Source organism: Alligator sinensis, unplaced genomic scaffold (genome assembly GCF_000455745.1).
Source record: "Alligator sinensis unplaced genomic scaffold, ASM45574v1 scaffold194_1, whole genome shotgun sequence".
NCBI classification, from domain to species: domain Eukaryota; kingdom Metazoa; phylum Chordata; order Crocodylia; family Alligatoridae; genus Alligator; species Alligator sinensis.
This window is the reverse complement of record NW_005841945.1, coordinates 394,181-414,996: the sequence shown is the minus strand read 5'-3', so window position 1 is coordinate 414,996 and position 20,816 is coordinate 394,181. Positions and strand designations below refer to the sequence as shown.

General features: G+C 43.5%; 1 protein-coding gene across 1 annotated transcript in view; it reads left to right on the top strand.

Moving 5' to 3' along the window:
• LOC102383933 (melanopsin-like) overlaps window positions 1-20,816 on the top strand; it is a 54,668-nt gene that overhangs the window by 4,756 nt on the left and 29,096 nt on the right. The window contains exons 3-7 of the mRNA XM_006020048.3: window positions 7,552-7,685; window positions 9,500-9,703; window positions 13,085-13,256; window positions 15,267-15,422; window positions 17,596-17,703. Of these exons, the coding sequence (XP_006020110.1) occupies window positions 7,552-7,685; window positions 9,500-9,703; window positions 13,085-13,256; window positions 15,267-15,422; window positions 17,596-17,703 (774 nt within the window). The remainder of the gene's footprint in view (window positions 1-7,551; window positions 7,686-9,499; window positions 9,704-13,084; window positions 13,257-15,266; window positions 15,423-17,595; window positions 17,704-20,816) is intronic.

Genomic DNA, 20,816 nt, shown 5'->3' with positions numbered 1-20,816 from the left:
GTTTCCCGCCTTTTCTGCAACTTCTTTTGCAGGGTGCATTGCTCGAATTGCAAGAGGAATGCACGGTGTAAAAGAGTTCCTGCCACCAGTATGCAAATTTGTTCCCTGTGATTGGCTAGTGTTAAATTATTCACACGTGGCGGCTAACGATTGGCCTGTTAGCCGTATAAGAGGCTTGAGCGGTTTCCGCCCAAGCCGAAGAGGACTCCACATCCATCTCGTGGGGACTCTGGGTACACGGCAGGGTAATAGAAACCCTGTGTGAGATCCAGAGGAGCTTGGCGGCCTGATCCACCGCCCACCTCTTCCCGTCTTCGAGCGCGACTTTTATAAGACGTATCTACGATTTCTATTTTGGTGGCTTGTTCACCCAGAGCATCCGGAGCTCTGCACCGTGGAGCCTAGCAACCTCCACGAGACCGTCTGTGTTGTCTGTCTGTAACTGCAACTCAATCAAGTTTTCCAGCCTACACCACTGCCATCTCGGTATAAGTAAACAATCTTTAAAACTACCGCTATGCGTTTGTGCCTAATTCCAGCTCGACGGCCTTCCCTCTCCGACCCGGCATGCCCGGGCTGCTGGCCACAGCCCACATGCAGCGCGGAAAAGGGCTCGGGTCGCTCCCGGCCCGCACAGGTGGCACCTAGTATGTTAAACTCTTTACAAAGGCAGAAGACTGGTAATCCCTGACCTGAAGGATTTACAGTCTACTGGGGAAAAAGCCTGTTATTTTTCTGATTCTTTACACATTGTCATGCAACCACTGAAGGTTGCACAGTCTCAATACATAAATTTAAGGTTTCAAAGCCCACAGGTTTTATCTTGTATATTTTAATATACACAATAAGCATAGCCCACTACAAATAGAAAAATAGGAAATGTAATGTTTTTTCATCCTGAATTCATATCAAACATACCATTTCTGTAACCTGCATGACCTAGCTTTACTGTGGGTGCATCTACATGTGTTATTAATGCCATAAAGGCTTACCATGCAGTAAAATACTGTGCAGTTAGCCTTCCCTGGGAGCATGTATACACAAGCTACCTGTTGGGAGCAGATCTGGTAAAAACAGGAACAGCCTGGTCCAGGGATACAGCTCCAGGCACCCCCTGGGTGCTAGTTTGGGGCTGGCAGGGAGCATAGGGTCAGTCCCAATGTGCACAGGGTCAGGAGAACTCTGCCAGCTGCAGCAGGAGCTGTTTCCTGGCCCCATACACATCAGGAGGGGTTTTGATGTGCATGGGGCTGGGAGATAGCTGCCACTATAGAGCCCCATACCCAGTGGGGCTTCTTTACACAGTGAAGGGCTGCCTGGTGCTGTTCCACTTCAACCCAAGCCCAGTGCTGCTTGGCTTCTGGTTCTTGGGGGCATCTAGGAGATGAGCAGTGCTAGAACCAGGGAAGTTCCCTGTCCCCTGTGGCCCCCTGGTGTTGGGGCTAACTGGGAGCAAATTTGCTCCTGGTCAGTGTCTGCATGGCTGCGTCCAAATGAATACGTACATTTGGTTCCCTGGGGACAAGGTGCGTTGCTGCTGCTTCTCTCTGGGGAATGCCCATGCTATGTGCGCTTTGGTGCGCAACAAGTTACCACGGGGGTTGTAGGGGAAACTGGGGCCATCACTATGCTGGACCTAGCAGCCTTATCTGGGGTCCTGGGGGCCTCCTGGGACTGGAGCAGTGGTGATCCTGCCAGGCAGAGCCTGGCTGGCATCCACAGTGCTGCTCTAGGCAGCCCAACTCCACTTTTCAGCAGTGTGCAGTGCCTATGCAGGTTTTCTATGCAGGTTTTTTTTGACCCTTGGATATCCCCATGAAAAAAAAAGTGGAGCAGTGCATAGGCAGTGCACCCTTGCAGTGCAGAGAACACCTGACTGCATGTGTATGTGGCAATGCAGATGTGTTTCATAGATTTCAGAGACATTAGAGAAGTATTTCCGTATGTCCAGCCTAAAACGGTCTTGCAGGAATTTGTAACCATTGGACCTTGTCATCCCCTGAGGTGCTCTGGTGAACAGGCATTCCCCCAGATCCTGATGCACACCCCTTATGTACTTAGGCTGCCACCAAGTCACCCCATAGCCTGTGCTTCTCCAGGCTGAAGAATCCCATAGCTCGCAGCCTTTCTTCATAAGGCCTGTTGTCTTGCCTTCTGATCATGTGCGTGGCTCTCCTCTGGATTCTTTCAAGCTTCTCCACGTCCTTCCTGAATTGGGGAGCCCAGAATTGGATGCAGTACTCCAGCTGCGGCCTCACCAAGGCCAAGTACAGTGGAAAGATGACATCCTGGGTCTTGCTCGAGATGCATTGGTAAATGTAAGCCAGAGTTTTGTTCGCTTTGCCAGCTGTGGTATCGCATTGGTGGCTCATGTTCATCTTGTGGTCAGTCATGAGCTCTCCGGATAGCAACTCATGAGCTGTCCGGGTAGTTGGAATTTTCCATGACAACCATGCACCGAGAGTGTGCAGCCCTGGCCAGTTCCTTGGTGAATTCTTGGTCAAGCTCATGTTCCTGATTTGGAGGTCTGTAGTAGACTCCTACGATTGTATCCCCTTCACCATGTTCCCCTCATATTCTAACCTAAAGGGTCTCCAGTTGTACTCCTTGGGTGCCAATCTCAGCTTGTAGGGACCTGTAGCTCTCCTTCACATAGAGAGCTACACGCCCCTCCCCCTGCCTTTTTTCAGCATAATCTTTCCTGTACAGAGTATAGTCATTTATACCCCTAGTCCAGTCATAAGAGGAGTCCCACCAGGTCTCTGTTATCCCTATGAGATCATAGTCGTTTTTGTTTAACAGAAGGACTACTTGCTTGTTTATTCCCCAAACCCCTACCATTAGTATACAGGCAAGTAAGAATGCTCTTGGAAGCCATAGGCTTCCTTGTACTCATGGAGGAGCTCTGTTCCTGGGCTGGGGTTGGAGTGGGTTCCCCTGAACATCCTAACTTGCTGATTTTTGCGGTTGATGCTTGGTGAGCTTGCTCTGGTGATTGTCTGCCCATCCCCCATCAAGCTTACTTTAAAGCCTGGTTGAGCAGGTCAGCCATTCTGGCTGAGAAGAGCTTCTTCTCCAGCAGAGAGAGGTGGAAGCTGTCTCTTCCCAGCAGACCACTGCCTCTCTCTCTGAAGAGCAGGCTGTGGTCGTAGAAGCCAAAGCCTTCCTGATGGCACCAGCACCAGTCTTCTATTTACTGCCTCCATTAGTTTCTCCATTCTCAGCCTGTGACCTGTAATTTTGGAAGGATTGAGGAGAAAACCACATGAGCCCCCAACCCCCTTAGCTCTGCTCCCAGAGCCCTGTATCCATTCATGACCTGCCTGGGATTGCTCCAAGCCATGTCATTTGTGCCCACATGCATAAGGAGCATGGGGTAATGGTCGGAGGGCTGGATAAGTTTTGGGAACCTCTCAGTCACATCCCAGATACGGGCTCCCAGGAGGCAGCAGACCTCCCAGGCTAAGAGGTCAGGGCAACGGATCGTTCCCTTTGTCCCCCTCAGGAGGGAGTCTCCCACAATGACCACTCTGCATTTCATCTTAGGGATGATAGGTGGTTAAGTTTCTTCCTCACTTGCAGGAGCTGGCAGCTCTTTGTGGCACCACATTCCGCATAGCCATGCTCATCTGGATGTGCCCCTCATGAGCTACTGCACAATATCTACTGCACAGTCATTTTACTACCTGTATTTACAGGTTGTAGCTAACTGCACAGTAGATTAATTTACTGCACAGTAAATGATGTGCACAGATTCATTCATGTGTGATACAGCACCTTGTGTAGACATGCCCTGTGGGGATCTATAATTTTGTTTTAACAAGAGTTTATTTAAACTTCACAATTCTGTTTCATTGTGTTTTGTTTAGCTTTTTAATCTTAAATTAGTCCAGCGTTTGGTTTTTTGGACCTGAAAGGCAACAGCAATGTAGGCAATGGTTTTTCTGGTGATAAAACTGATGAAAGTGTCTACTATAAATTTTTTTCTTGGTAGCATTCTGAAACTTCCAGATGTCATCTATTTTGAATTTACACCCCTCATGACAGAAAATCAGGGATTAGCATGTTTTGCTGTCAAGTTTCAGTTTCTAAATGTCAGGTGTTTGAAGGTCTTTCAATATATTGACCACAATCAGTACATTCCCCAACTTCCATTGAAAGAATAGAATTGCAGGGGACATGTCTATATGTGCCATTAAGGCTCAGCAATAAGTTGCGGAGCTTAGTGCTCCGTAATTTATTGCTTCCGGGAATCTTCTGGTGCACCATTTACACATGCACCTATACATTGAACTAGGTCACAGCAGCCCTGACTGGCAGGGAGTCCAGGCGATCCCGGCTGGGGCTGCTCCTACCGGGCTCAGTGTGCTGTGGAGGGGCTGGCTGGAACATGAGGGTGCTTCAGTGCACAGCTGACCAGCAGGCAGCCCCCGCACTGAAGCATCCTTGTGCCCCAGCCAGGCCAGTGTCTACATGTGCACTGCTGCACACGAAAAAACTCTGCAGCAGGGTAGCACTTGCATTTTCAAACACTACTGTCCTGCAGAGTTTAGTTTCCTGTGCCCTAAATGTCTTATGATGATGATCTTACACACATGTAGACACATCCAGGGTTGGGAAAGACCATAAAGGTAATTTAGTGCACATATGAAAGACTCAGTGGGTGTGTCTACAAGTGCAATTAGTGAGCCTGAATATTTTTGTGCAGAAAATTCAGGCAGACTAAACTGAGCCCCCGCATGCATCTGAATGTATGCCCATCAGGAGCAAATTTACTCCTAACAGGAGCAGTTTAGGTTAGGACTGCTCCTGCCCTGCTGTGCCCCACTGCAGCAGCCAGGGGGAGTTCCAGGCTCCCCCAGGTGCCAGCACCAGGCTGGCAGGGGGAACAAGGCCTGGTTCTGATTTCTATGAGGTTGGGAAGAGCTGTCTCAGAAGCTGGGCAGCTGCTTGCCAGCCACATGGAAACCAGGACCACCCCCTCCGGACAGCTCTTCCTTCCCCATGGAGATGAGGATGGGTCCCAATGTTCACTTGACTGGCAGGCAACTGCCTGGCAGCTGAGACAGTTCTCCCTTTCCAGATGGGATAGGTTCTGATCTCCACATGGTTGGCAGGCAGCTGCCTGGCAGCTAGGACAGCTCTACCTGTGCCATGGTGATTGAGACAGGAGAGCATCCTGCTGAGTTGAAACAGCTCTCCCCTCCTCCTTTGTTCCCCTGCTGCCTAGGCTGACTAGCAGCAATTTGCTCCAAGTCAGCATCTGCACATACTCTTCGGCACAGTATTTTAATGCCCTGATTTTTAGTACCTGTATCTGCAGGTACTGAAAAACAGCACATTAGATGAATCTGCTGTGCAGTAATTGCTGTGGATGTGTACGTGGTAATGCTTTACTGCACATTAAATTAATCTGATGTGCAGTTAAGCATCTCATGTACATGCACCAAGTGTCCCTCAATTCTTTTGCCTTCCTAAAAGCATACTACTGATTGTGTCCTGCTGGAAAGATACTATTGGATATTTTAAAGATAACTTTTTCAACCGATCCAGAATAGGTACATTAACATGAAGTCTGTGATTCAGCTTTGCCTGGTTTTTTGGTTTTCTACTACATTTCTTTTAGTAGTATTACACTATGTGGTCCTTTTTTTGGATGCTGGGGATGGAACCTTGAAATGAGTTATTGTAGATAGATTCAGAGAGTGAATAGTTCTGCTTGCTTCATCTATCTGATAGGATGCGTTTTCACGTCTTTGATACTAAATATACTTAATGCTGAGAGGGGGCTTGAATTCAAATACTAGAAATGGATTTCTTTGGTTCCTCAGTTCTGTGCCTCTCACGCTATGATCAGGTGTTTGATTATAATGCCAATATAGGTATCAGTTGAAATCACTCCCAATTTTACATACTTCACTGAATAGGAAGGAGTTGCATGAAAATGACTTTTGATCATACCAACAGGGATATATTCAGCTCGGTAACTTGTTATAGATGTAAAAAATCCTGTATCGCTTTAACCAGTTCCACTCTAATACAGAATAGCATTTGAAGGCTTTCTAAGTATGTCATAACATACTGTACTTTGGAAGATGGTGATTCTAAGTCTTTTTTTGGCCAAAGTAACAGGGTATAAAAATAAGACATCACATATTTCAGAATGTATGGTTCTGCTTACCAAGGGTGGCATGTTAAAAAATGCTGTCTTTGGAAAACTGTCTGGCAGCTGAAGGGAGGTACCATTAGTACCACCAAAATTATCAACAAAAGTATGTGACTCAGAAAGAGATGAGAAGTACTAAAAACTTACCTTAACTGGAAAATGTGGATGAGAACTTAGTCAAGCTTTTCTATACAAGTCACCACTAGGGGAATGTGAGTGTTTTTATTGGCATATTGTTACAATTCAAATAAATATCAAAACAAGGTAGTATTTGAGACGACCACTTTTTTACAGTCACTGTTTAATTTTAAATTAATGATGATGGAAAGCAATAAAAAGAAGGTTTAATGTCATATATATGAAACATAATTTCTACAATAGAGGTTTGAGATATGCCAAATACTATATTTACTCAGATACAAGATGAGATTTTTTTCAAAAAAAGCCCCTCATAATCACATACAAGAAAATCTCATTAAATGCATTTTCTGTCATTAAACTGCTACTAAAAGCAGCATGTGCTCAGCAATGGAAACCATCTATGAAATTTGATTAAATGCAGCCAACACTGAACATGACTATAAAACTCATGGCCTACTTTGGGCAAATATGCTGATGGAACCCTACCACAAAAATAGATTAGCGCAGCCTAACTAAATAAGGCATAAGGTAGTGCCCTTTAAATGTAGTCCCCCTCATCACCAACTCCTCTTCAAGTCATAGTGAGCCACTAAATGGCATACATTTTTACTTTCTCTTCACTCCCACACCCAAGCTATGTCTCTCTTTCCCATTTTTTTGCATGGGACAAAAACAAGGGAAATCTCCAATAATTAGGTTCTGTACATGGATTTTTTTTTAAATTATAAGTTTTCTATATAGAGAACCTAATTATTGGGGAGTCATCTTATAATCAGTGTTGTCTTCTATTTGAGGAAATACAATGCTTAAGGCAGGCTGCTGTACTTGTATTGTGATGTATTTCAGCAGGTCATGGAAAGGTTACAGTGTGAACACGGTCATGATGATGATAATGAGAATTCACCTGTTACATTATATAGCACTAAGGCAGTAAAGACTTCCCAACATTTCCATGTTGAACCTACATCTTTGAAGATTTATAACTGTGATGTAACAGTTTTCTCCCAGGCAGAACCTGGGCATGAAAATAGAGCAAATATTGTAACACTAGAGTGCTAACAAGAAGACATGCTGCATTGTTATATTTGGGCTATTTGTATACTAGTTAATGGTTTAATTATATAGACAGTAGTTTTCTCTGTTTATGAACAGTTCTGTGGCTTTATAATGTGAGACTCATGAACAAAGTATCATTTGATCTCCTTTCATACTCATACTATACATTTATCTGTATTAATTTTAAGCAACAAGAAGTTGAGGACACCACAAAACTACTTCATAATGAATTTGGCTACAAGTGACTTCCTGATGGCTGCTTCTCAGGCTCCCGTTTCCTTTATCAACAGCTTGCACAAAGAATGGATACTTGGAGACATAGGTACTTTTAAACTCTACTTCATATCAGTCCAGCCTTCATTGATAGGATGGTTTTGCTAAGATAGATTTTTTTTCCCTTTGATTGACTGAAATTCATGCATTTATTCAAAAATGTCTTCTGGTACCCATTACTAGGCCTAGGAACCATAAACCAAGGAAAGTGTCACAGAATGAGGAAGAAGGAAGGACAAGGAACAAGGAAGAAATGTCATTTTTAAGTTTGAAAATAGTGCAAACTCTGGTTCAAGACTGAAAGGTTCATTCACCATTGCATCACTTGACTTTTAGGCTGTTGATGGCAATAGAAACACATTATACAATTTGAATAGCACGGTGGTGAATTAAGTCCTGAAACAACCTATTATTTGCACCAGCAACAGGGATATATTCATTACATTCACAATATTGTTAGTCTTGTCTACTTTATTAGTTAAATATCACTCCAAAGCCTGACTGCTTTTCTCATATAAATCATCTTCTTGTCATAAACAAGATAATCCTGTTTGTTTTATGCAACTTAAGTTCCATGCTTCTGATGATGACATGATTACTTTTGGTGTCAATTGGGTGCATTTACACATACAATTAACGTGCCTGAATTTTCTGTGCAAAAAATTCAGGTGCATTAAACTGCTCTCAGGCACGTATCTGAATATGCACCCACATCAGGAGCAATTTAGTCTAGGGCTCTCCTGCCCTGTTCTGCCCCCATGAAGCATCCCCCTGGCAGGGGGCATGGGGCAGTCAGTCCTGGAGTGGTGGGGAGGGAGCTGGGGACAGGTGCTTACCTGCTTCCCAGAGCAGCTCCACAGGGCTCAGAGCCACTCCGGGGAGTGGGTAGGCATTTGTCCCCAGCTCCCTGCCTGCCTAACATTGCTCCTAGCTCTGTGGGGCTTGGAGCTGCTCTGGGGAGCAGGCGGGGAACAGAGCTTGTTCTACATGTGTGCTTTGATGCATTAGTTTAATGCCCCTTTTTCTAGTACCTGTATCTACCAGTATTAGAAAATGACACATTAGACTAATGAGCAGTAATTGCTGCATACATGTAGATGGTGATGCTTTGCTGTACATTAATCTAATATGTAGTAAAAGGTTTCATGTAGACATACCCACTATGTCATTTGAATTATGTCCTCTGTTTGGTATACTATCATCTGTGATGATATGGTACCACAGAAAATCCCCAAAAAACAATTGACTGTTTGGCTCTGTTCTCAGATCAAATCATGTAAATTGAAGCTCTAGCTCTCTTTGTCTGTGTAGCAGGAAAATTATTTTGTTTCAAAGTAAAAATGGACCTTAAAAAATTCAATATTTAATAGGACCAATGGCTATATTTTCCATTTGGTGTTTTAAATAGCCATAGAATAACAAGAGCCAGTACTTGTTTTAATTCATGTAAATCAGAGGGGTTTCTTGTTTTGTTTATTTTATATCTCTTCTTGTCATTAGGAGGCAAATAAATGTTTCCGTCCAGTTAAGGTCATTATACTGGGCAGCAGTCCAGGAAAATGTAGCTTAAATTGTATTGAATTTTCCTTGAGGCAGTTTTCCATTGACCCAGGGGGTTTCAGTCCCCGCCTGTAGTAGAGGTGGGGAGACGATATCTTCACAACCTCTATTTTTATGTTTGTTTTATTAAATAATTTTAAAAAATTGATACAGGAGATCTGTAAGTCTTCCTCTAATGGAAGAAAAGTCTCAGGTCAAGAAGAGAGTGATCACAAATGGGAAACCAACTGCCTCAGACTCTGAGAGTAGACATACATTTGTTTAAACCCTCCCCAAATTTACACTCCCCTTTTTCTACTTCAGGTTGTGAGCTGTATGCTTTTTGTGGAGCACTCTTTGGAATCACTTCAATGATGACTTTAGTAGCTATTTCTGTTGATCGCTACCTTGTGATCACTAAACCACTGCAATCCATACGATGGACTTCAAAGAGACGCACGGCACAGATCATTGTTCTTGTCTGGCTTTACTCACTGGGATGGAGCATGGCTCCACTATTTGGGTGGAGTATGTTGTTTACTCTTTTCTATACTGCACATTCTTCACTTCTATACTTGTAGCACTTTTTTGCTTTGTCAGAGATGTGTGAAAACAGCCAGTTTTCATGTATTATTCCTGAGTGGATATAGCTACTACCCAGGACAGGGGTGTCAACATTCAACCTGTAGAGCCATATCATCCATCTTCTGGTGCTGCCTGTGGGTCTCAGAGCGACCCATGGGCAGCACATGGGGTTTGCACCCGCTCCAGTTCACTCCTCACATGCTGCTCTGGGGCCGTGCTGCATGTGGCAGCTGCTCTGGGGTGCAGGGGCCATGCTGTATAGCTCGGTGGTGGTGGCAGCTCCAGGACTGCACTGCACAGCCCCATGGCAGCTGTGGATCTGGAATGCAGAGCTGGTCTTTAGGTCTAGTGCAGCTTGAGGACTGGCCCCATGCCACTCATTCAGCCCATGGGGCCAAATGGGTTTGATACCCCTGACCTAGAGGTTTGCCACAGTACAGTATATTTGTGTCTTACCTTTGCAATCTTTTACTCAATCTCTATTCTCTGCACACTGTGATACTATGCATAGGTAGCTAATATAAGTCTTTACCCTCCACTGAGTTTGAGGTGTAAGATTACAGATATTCATTTTTTTTTTTTACCAGGTATTCTTAAGCAGAGCAAACAATCTTCTAGAATGAAAGTGTACCTTAGCACATACTGTGTTAGTCCTTGAAGTTGTTGCTAAGAGTATCTAAGGGTGGAAACAGACATCACCTTCATGACGCCATTAAAAAATGTTGTGACAGCACGAAGTGAAAGCAAACAGATGTCTATGCCTTCTGCCGTGCCACAAGTGTTCAAATTTGTTACTGTGACATAAGATAGTAATAAATTGGGTTGCTCTACTGCAGCCAATGTCTGTTTGCTGCCTTCACATTGCCTGAGCTCTTCAGCCTCTCTGGGGCAGGAGTTTGAGGCTTGAGGGGCCCAGTCTTGCAAACTCTGGGAATTCCTGGGCAGAATTAGCCCCCTCAAGCCCTGGGAGTATCTACCTCACTTTTGCCACTTACCCAGATGTCTCACTAAGCAGGAAAATTCAGGGCTTCAGGGTGCATGTCTGCAAGTGAGAGTTCTCTGCTTGCAGGCACACACCCCGTGCAGGTAGAATCCTTCCGCTGAGGATTTCCCCAGGTATGCTTACAACCATATAGAAATCCACTTCACAGGGTTCTCCTGCTCACCAACACAGGGGCCACAGCAACCAGGGACATCTATAGACATCCCTGGATTGTGATAAGCTATGCCATGACATGTTGTGATTCAGCTGATTGCAGTCCACTGAAGACATCTGTTTCTAGTCCATCTCAGATATAGAGCTTTTCTAGCAACAGACTTGGGGCCAAGTTATTGAAACTAGGTAATAGTGAACCTCAGTGTTCACCCTAAAGAAGTATAATATAATTAAGGTATGTCTAACTGTGAACAATTCAATCCGCCCTCTTTTGAATAGTTTTTGAATAGTGTACAGCAATCCTGTTTATAAAGTTTGGCCAGGAAAAGAAAAATACTATATTTAGTTGAAAATGCAAGGAGAATTGTGGACATATATAACAAAGTTACTATGGCCTCTTAGTTTATCTGGCAAAGAATGAAATATTTAAGTTTTGTTCACATGCTGAACTTAGTATGAATCCTTTCACTGATTTTGTGAGCTTCACATCAAAGTTCATGTGTAGTCCCTTGGTGCAAGAAACATCATTATAGGAAAAGTTATATACAGGCAGGACAGATATGTTTAACAAACAGCCTACCAAATAGTGGTTTTTAAGGAGTGTAACCACCAAGAATTGACAGGAATTATTTGGAGTGGCCTATTTGAGGAAATACACAGAACAACAATAGGATACCAAGCAAAGGAAAATATGGCAGGTATTAAAGTAGACTACACCAGTACAGTAGTAATTTTTCTTCCATTTTTCAGAGAATAGAGCCAACTTCCTCCATTGTTCTTCTTTCCCGAGTAAAGGAATGAAAAGTGCGTAATTAGGGATTACTATTGTTGCTGTAGGGAAGTCTAGGAAGTGAGATGATTAAAACAGAAATATTAAATTCTCCTTGGCTTGATATTAGACAGCAAGGCTTCTAGGACAAACACTCTGACATCTGTTAGCATAGTGAGGTAGCAAGCATTAAAATGCTAATTTAATTTAATCTAGGAAAACGGCTTCTCCAGCACTGAAAATGTCACTTTGAAGATATCTAATTTAGCTTCCAGTGAATAAAAATAACAGTTTAAAGAAAACTGTTTTAAATGAAAAGAATTCTGAAATGAATTCTTTAAATGAAAAGAATGAACTGTTAAAGAATTAGTGTCTTCAAATTATTTTCTTTTACCTTAATTCATTTTTTTTCCTTTTAATTGGTATCTTTGCTTATTCCTATTCTGATGCTAAAGCTATATCACTGTGGCTATGCTATTGTGCTATCACTATAGCACTATGCGTTTTATGTTTCCAACTCATGATAAGGGACTAGAGACTAAGTTCTCAGAGACCAAAAAGAAGCAGGTTGGCAGCTTTAGCAATAGTTAATGATTCTTCCTTTTGCTCTAATATACACATACATAGAAGTGTGTATCTGAAAGTATGTTATCCTGGGTCAGGCCTACTATGTCAGTAGACCAAAACTCAGGACTGCAGCACAAGATGTCCCTAGCATAGAGAGATCTTGGCTACTTTGCACATCTTTTCAGCTGCTTTAGCATAGATGGATTAGTAAAGGAAGCTAGTGGGGAATTCTTTGTAGAATGAGACTTCTGTGAACATACAACTTGAATAGACCATGGACAGGTGATTTTTATGAACTCTTTAAAATGAGAAACCTTCCCTGAAGTAATCTTGGAAGATGCTTGGTTAAAATGGCTTTAGGAGAGGAAATTCTAAAAGACATCTGCTGTTTAAAGTTTATTAAAGACTTGGCTACTGAAAATGACCTCCTGGCAAGCAGCTGGTTGGTAGGGTTCAACAAATTTGCTTTCTCCCAGGTAGGATTCAGTATGCCATCACTGATTGTGTGGAATGCTTTCAAAGGTTGTTCGTGGAAGATTGACTTCTCTTTTTGTCTGTGCACAATGCAATTTTTTAAATGAGCTCTTACTTGTAGGGAGAACAGATGCAGGGCAGTTTCTTCTCTGTAATAGCACTTTTTCATATCCTAGGAGAGGATTTAAACAGTTTGCCAAATAAATGATTATGCAAAATAGTATAGTCATGAGGGTGACAGTGTATAATGTAACATCACCATATATTTGTTAATTGCCCAGGTATTTGACCAGTCACTATACAAATGTTGTGCTCAAATTTGGGTATAAATAATATGTTTACTTTTCTTATTTCTTAGGTTCTTATGTGCCTGAGGGTTTGATGATATCCTGTACCTGGGACTACATAACCACTACCCCAGCAAACAGAACCTATACCATGATGCTGTGTTGCTGTGTATTTTTCATTCCTCTGCTTATAATATTCCATTGCTATTTATCCATGTTTATGGCTATAAGAAATACTGGCAGGTAGGCATGGCAAGTAGAATAGTTCAAGCTCTTCTCCTTCTGTGCTGCAGCATATATTCACATTCTTTGAGTGAAAATAAAACTGGGCTTCTGATCAATAAATGACACTGCTTACAATGAACATTATATTCTTTTAATGTATTAGACCAGGGCTCAGCAAAATATGGCATGTGTGCTGGATCTGGCCTGTGAAGCCAGGGGGCTTTGACTGTGCCCACACCCATGATGGGGTTAAGCAGTGAGGAGCTGTGATGGGGCTAAGCAGCTGGAAGCTGCGCCTATGCTGATGTCACACCCCACCCTAGAAGCAGCCAGTGTGGAGCAGCACTAGAACCAGGCAGCTTCCAGCTGTGCCCATACTGCAGCTAGGAGACTGGGGCATATAGGGGGCAGGGAGAACCAGTGGCAGTGTGGGCTCAGATTCTAGCTGTTTGGCTCTGGCATGGACACAGATAAAGCACCCTGCTGCTGATGTACCGCTGAAGCGCCCCAGCCCACATCACACTAAAGGCAGGTTGTTCCAGCCTGCACCTTATACAGGTTGCTGGCCACTGTACTAGATAATCACAACCAGCAATTCCTACTTCCATGCTCCAGATAACAGTCAAGTCAAATTGGGGGAGCCAACCTGTGGCACAAGTGTGACGAGTGTCACAGACAGCCTTTGTATGTGGCACATGGCAGATCAGGGAGAGGACAGGCTGAACAGCAGCCAATAGGCCAGAAAGCTGAAGAAAGAGCAGGGGATAAGGCAGGGAACATAAGGCAGGAAGCATAAAGCGAAGCAATTGGAGAGGGAGTGCAGAGAAGGAAGCAGAAAGCAGGGCAGCTGATCAGGCGAAGGAAGGGAATCAAAGTGGCAGTCACGGAGAGTGTAGCTATAATTTGTGGCAAACCTGCCAAAAAGGTTGGCCCCCACTTGGTCAAATAAACAGAAATTGAAATTACATTTTTCTTATGTGCAGCTGCTTCTCATTTTCTCCAGTGCTTAGAGGATGGCCTCAAAAACGTTGTTGAAGCCAGCTCCAGGAGAGTATGATAATAAATCTAGCAAAGAGCAGGATATGCATTCTCTGAGTTTGGACCACTCTGCAGACTGTCAGAAGTCCTACCCCATGTATTCCATGAGGAATGGATGGAAATATTCATGTATTAAAAAATGTATTTGTGATGGATTCTACAGAGATTGTTTTAGTTTAAGCTGAACTTGGGGAGATGTGATTAATAGTGGTATATGAAATATCCATACATGCATGCAATTAGCCCAATGCATTGCACATTTCATGCAAAAATGCCAGAAGGGGCACACCTTGTGTACATGGGTTAGTCTCTGCTTGATTTGAACTAAACATTCTGTATTGAGATCAACTGGGGAAATCTGTCCCTGTTGGTTTTCTTCTCAGTTTGTGTATGTTACGTGCTATGGGACTGATCCAAAGCCCGTTGAAGTTATTTTTCCATTGACCTCAGTGTGGTGAAGTTCTGTTGGCCCATTTCAACAAAGCCTATGTCTACCTTTTGAGCACATGTTTAACACATATTGACTTCAAGGGGATTTAGGTCCATTCTTATTAGCAAAAATTCTTAAGCATATGCATGTGTGTGTCCTTAAAGTTAATCACATATATAAAAGCTTCTTCTTTTTTTACCTATTTAATAGTGCTCTCTGTGGGCATATTTACATGTGCATATTAATCTCCATGTGGCTGGGAGGCAGCTGGGACAGCTCTCCCAGCCATGTGGTGATTGGGATGGGTCCTGAAGTTCTTGGGGCTGCATATCATGGAAGCATACCATGTCTGACTTCCTTTTCTAATCTCATGGAGTACTCTGGGGCCATTTTGTTATGATCTCCCCTCTGTAAGGTGGTAGCAAAGCAAAACTTTTCTATCTAAAATGCTAAATAACTGAAAACAAAAAGGCATGCGCTTCATTTACGTATTGCTTTGCATCTTGTACCCAAAACTTTTTTTCATTCTTTTTAACTTCTGTGTGTTCTTCTACTCACAGACATGTTCAGAAGCTAGGGTCCTACAGCCGGAAGTCATACCTCTCACATTCCATGAAGAATGAATGGAAATTGGCAAAAATTGCTTTTGTGGTCATTATTGTGTTTGTTGTGTCCTGGTCTCCATATGCTTGTGTCACTTTGATTGGATGGGCAGGGTAAGTGGACACTGTCTTGTTGATTTGTAGATGAAGATCAAGTATTCTTAGGGTGGGAGTCTAAAAGAAGTGTGTGTCTGCATTTAAAAGGATTTTAAATTGACGCAAGATTAGAGATAACATAACATTCCTTAAGCAGTACTCAGAATATCCTGGGTCACATCTACATGTGCAATTAATGCGCTTGAATTTTCTGCACAGAAAATTCAAGAGCATTAGACTGGGCCTCCTCGTGCATCTGAACATGTGCCCATCAGGAGCAAATTTGCTCCCAGTGGGGGCAGTTAAGTTTAGGGCCGCTTCTGCTCTGATGTGCCCCCCTGCAGCAGCCAGAGGGATCTCCAGCTCCCCCCAGGTGCCAGCCTCAGGCTGGCAGGGGGCCTTGGGGGCTGGTCCCAATATCCATGGGATGGGGGAGAGCTGTCCCAACTACTGAGCAGCTGCCTCACAACCAGATGGAGATCAGGACCCATTCTGACCTCCATGTGGCTGGGAGAGCTGTCCTGGCTGCTAGACAACTGCCACCCCACCTTGTGGAGATTGGGACAGGTCCCAATGTCCACATGGCTGGGAGGCAGTGTCCCACTGAGCTGGGACAGTTTTCCCCACCCCCTGTGGTTCCCTGCTGGCTAGGCTGACCAACAGCAGTTTGCTTCTGGTCAACATCTACATGTGCACTTCAGCACTTTAAACTAATGTGCCACTTTCTAGTACCTGTTTCTACAGATACGAGAAAATCTGATGAGCAGCAATTGTTGCACACATGTAGACACTGATGGTTTGCTGGTCATTGGATTAATCTAATGCACAATAAAGCATCTTATGTAGATGTACCCCCCTATGGATGAAATGGATTTGAATTTCAATACTTAGATTAAACTTTGTGTGGTTTTTTTGTAGTTCAAGTGGTTTCCCCCTCCTTTCTTTACATACATTCTGATTTCATGTAGCATAAACCTTGCCAATAGATCCAGTAGATGCTCTTTTTCTCACTTTCCTAATATATGACCTCTCCCAAATTCCTATCTTCAAGACAGTCACTAATAGAGGGAGAAGAAAGTGTATTTTTTCTAGCCTCCTGAAAAGCATCTTCCCCATAAGGAACCCCTTCCTCTCTTTGTCCGTGTTCAAGTCCACTGATATTAGTGAAAGGTTCATGATAGTGATGGAGACTAGATGCACCTTGCAGCTAAAATAACTTGTGACAAAACAGTAAAAGTTATTCTCAATCTGTTTTTCCTCTTTGCTCTCCTCCTTTTTTTTTTTTTTGGCACTGGAATTTCAGTCTCATTGGGCATGTCTGCGTGTGCAATTAATGCAACAGGAAAAGCTCCAGTATGTTTCATGCTGGAGTTTATTGTTCCCAGGTGCTACCTTTACACATGTGCCTGGGACCACAGTACATTGAGCTGGGTCAGCGCAGCTCGGGGTGGGGGGGGCGGACCCGGGGCTACTCCAGCCCAGATCAATGTGCTGCGGAGGGCTGGCTGGGGTACAAGAGTGCTCCAGTGTGGCAGCTAGCTTGCAGGCAGTCCCCACACTGAAGCACCCTTGTGCCCCAGCCAGCCCTATCAGCATCTGCACATGCATTGTTACACACTAAAGAACGCTGCTGTAATATAGTACTTGTATTTACAAGTACTAACCTAAAGTGGAGTTAATTAGTTTACTGCAGCCTAATAGGGCTGCACATGTAGATGCTGAGACTTTACTGCAGAGCTAATTAGGCAGCTCTGCAGTAAATGTCTCGTGTTGATGCACCCATTGATACCCTTAATTATGCAGAATAGAAAGCAACAGTATTGTGTGGCCGCATGAGATATTTTCATTTTGAATGCCTTCTGATTATTACCATTCCCTTGTTCTTGATGTTTACAGACTCCACTTCTGCTTCCAGCTAGCACAGAAACAGGAAAAAAAATACACACTGCAGTTCCCCAGTTAACACCCCCCGCAGTCATCCAGTTCCCCACATTAATTAATGTGACCAAAATATGCCAAGTACTGCTAGTTTTTATTCACAGCAAGGAATGCAATTTAGGGAACTAACTTTTCAAATGTAGTTGTTGTCAAAGGATCATGGGACTGATTTATTTAGGAAAGCGTTATAGTTTTCTAGTAATTTACATAATATAAATCCATTATGTAACTTTGTATTACTTTTTTATTTTAGCCAGGGTGACATCCTAACACCATATTCTAAATCTGTGCCAGCTATTATTGCCAAAGCTTCTACAATCTACAACCCGATCATCTATGCAATAATTCACCCAAAATACAGGTACAGTAAAGCACGTACTTACAGTGGTAAATATACTTACCTATGATCTCAGTGAGACAGGAGATGACTCTTGATAACATGCAGCTCTTTCTTCTCCTGCTACCAGAAGAAATGTGGGGGAGGTGGATGTAGTTGCAGGGAGGAGGGAGGGAGTGTGGGAGAATTATGAATATCTTACGTTTTGGTCTTTGATATGTAAATAGCTGAAACAGTATAATTTCAGCTATTAGAATCTAGGATACAGGTTTCCCTCGCTTTATGTGGGTTCTGTATGTGCAGAATTCACTCTTATGTGATCTGTGTGGTGGAAACCCGCAGCCAACTGCTTTGTGCGGTGCACTGTGGGAGTGATGAGCACCAAAATATAGTCTCCTGTGTGGATCTGTGCTCCTTGATCATTGGCTGTGACACGTGTTTCTGTAGTTGCCATCCCCATTATGATAGCGCCCTGTGCTTGCGTGTACTGTCTGCTGTTGGAGAGTACCGAACCTGTCTTGTAAAATTGGTAGAAATGGGTCTGGGGGTCAGTACAGTTAAGGTCTTGGAACATATCCCTATTTGTTACATTGTAAAGTGGGTTCCCTTTATGTGAATTTGAGTTATGTGCCATTTTCCAGGAATGCATGTACAGCATAAAGTGAGAAAAACCTATATATCAATATATCTAAGTGCTTGGTCTTTCAGTGGTCTGTCTCAAAAGAAAATAAAATGTACTTAATAACTGAGTAAGCTAATGTGGTATCCCTTTGAATGGTATCGAAACCAGGGCAGACTTGCACTGCATTTCCCAGAAGCTGCTTAAGCCTCAAACTTTGCCTAAACTAGAGGCTTTGTGGACAGCTGCCATGAAATTATTCCCAGATAGACCGCTGGCCTTAAGGATGTCATGTGTCACAGGATATGCTATATAGCTAATTATCATATCTGATTATATTACATGATATGGAAATTTCTCTTGCCCAGTGAACAGCAATAATGTTTTTTTCTGTTAAGCTGGGAAGGGCAAAAGAAAAAATTCTACTTTTGTATTTTTTTTTTTTTTTTGTAATCATTTTTCTTCATTGTTCTTTTTGGTTTTCGGGTGTTTTTTTTTTAATTTTATCCCAGTCAGGAGAGAGAGAAATTCAGGAGATGTTGAAGCAATTCTATTTGTACAAATCCTAAAACATTTGGTTTTCAAGAATCGAGTGAAAATACCTCTTTTCATGCAATTTATGTCCTTGTACCCATTTTAAATAAAAAGGGGTTATTGTATAGAAAAAGAATGTTGTCTATATCAGTATTTTTTCAGGATTTCTCTTGGCTCATTAGCAAGTATTTCAAAGACCATCTTTTATAAAGCGACTGTTTAACAAGTCTTTGGTCAAAGCAGACGGAAGAGGTACTTATAATATATGAATAATAATACCACTAGATGGCAGTGTTAATTGTCTAAGATTTCATTCTTGTCAGGGAAGGGGAGAAGCTTCTATAGGGTGTGTCTATATATGACATTTACTGTAAAGTTGCTTAATTAGCACCACAGGAAATTTCTTGGCATCTAAACACGTGGCCCTATTAGGCAACAGGAAACTAATATACTCAGCAGCACATTAGAGCTTGTCAATACAAGTACTATCATGCTGTGGAGTTTGTTCATGCTCAGCAGTGCATATGTAGACACATTCGGGGCTGGGGCATGAGGGTACTTCAGTGCAGAGCCAGCTGGCTAACTGCAGCACCCTCATGCCCCAGCCAGCCCCTCTGCAGTACTTTGAGCCTGGCTGGCAGGCTGACCCTGGGACCCCCTGCCAGCTGAGGCTGCTCCGACCTGGCTCAACACGCTGTTGTCCCAGACCCACATGTAAACATGGTGCCCAGGATAAAAACTCTGGTGCAATAAGCACCAGAGTTTGTGTTGCATTAATATGCATGTGTAGATGTGTCCATAGTGTCTCTTTTTGCAGCTTAAAGACTAACTCATTCAGAAAGGTATAAGCTACAGCCTACTCCATCAGATGTTGTCACCTATGAAAGCTTATGCTGCTGAACTAATTAGTCTCTAAGGCTGCCTATATGTATGCTCGGGAGGTGGGAGGAGGCACACTTTAATTAGAGCAGTTCCTAGACAGCTGCTCTAATTAAAATGCCTCACCAACATGTGTATTAAGCCCCCATGCATTTAAAAATGGCCATGGGATGCTTTATCTAAACCACATTTGATGAGGTGTAGATAAAGTACCCCCACAACTATTTAAAAAATGCAGGGGGCTTATACACATGACAGTAATGCCATGCTGGAGCATTCTAATTAGAACATGGAGCAGCATGGGCAACTGGTTTCTCCCAAGTCTGGGGGGTCCCCCAGTGGCTGATTGCCAAGTGTGAAACCAAAACAGCATGGGTAGGTGTAACAAGCACCCATCCCAAGGGTGGCCACTCAGCCCTTGCGTAGTCTGGCTTTCTTTGGGCACTCTCTCCTTTACTCACCCACCATGCCTAGAAGTTATTATCTATTTAGAAAAAAGAAAGGCTGTCCCAGGGCTTCCCAAGCCTGATCTTACTGTCATAACCACAGTTGTCCATGGTCATTGCCTTAAGGGTTAATTATGTGGCTCTGACCACCCATTACACCATGCCCATGCCTTGCAGGTGGTAACAATCGTATCCTTCATCAGCCTTCTTGTGCCATGGCCTCAATCCCTGGGACTGGACCTCCCTGCCCAGGCACTTCACCTACCTCGGCAACTCCATGGCGTGATTTCCAGGCTTTTCTGTCTCTCCCAGGCACTTTGCCTCTCATGAACACAGCCTCTCCTGAACACAGCCTCCCTGCCTGCACTCCCCACCTGGGCAATTTGCCTATATGGGCTAGGCTACTCCTGGCTTCTACATCCCACCCTATCAGGCTCCTACTGCCACCCCTCCTGGGAATCCATTCTCTGGATTCCATTTTCCTAATCCCTGAGCTTCTTTGCCCTGCTTCTGCCCCTCCCCAGGCTATAGGCCCCTGGCCCTGATCTCCAGGCTCCTTTTGTCCCAATCACTAAGCTTCTTTTCCCTGTTCCTAGGCTCTATCTCTACTCCTAGTCCTCTGGCTGTCTCTGCCCTGTTCCTGAGCTCGAGCCTCGTTC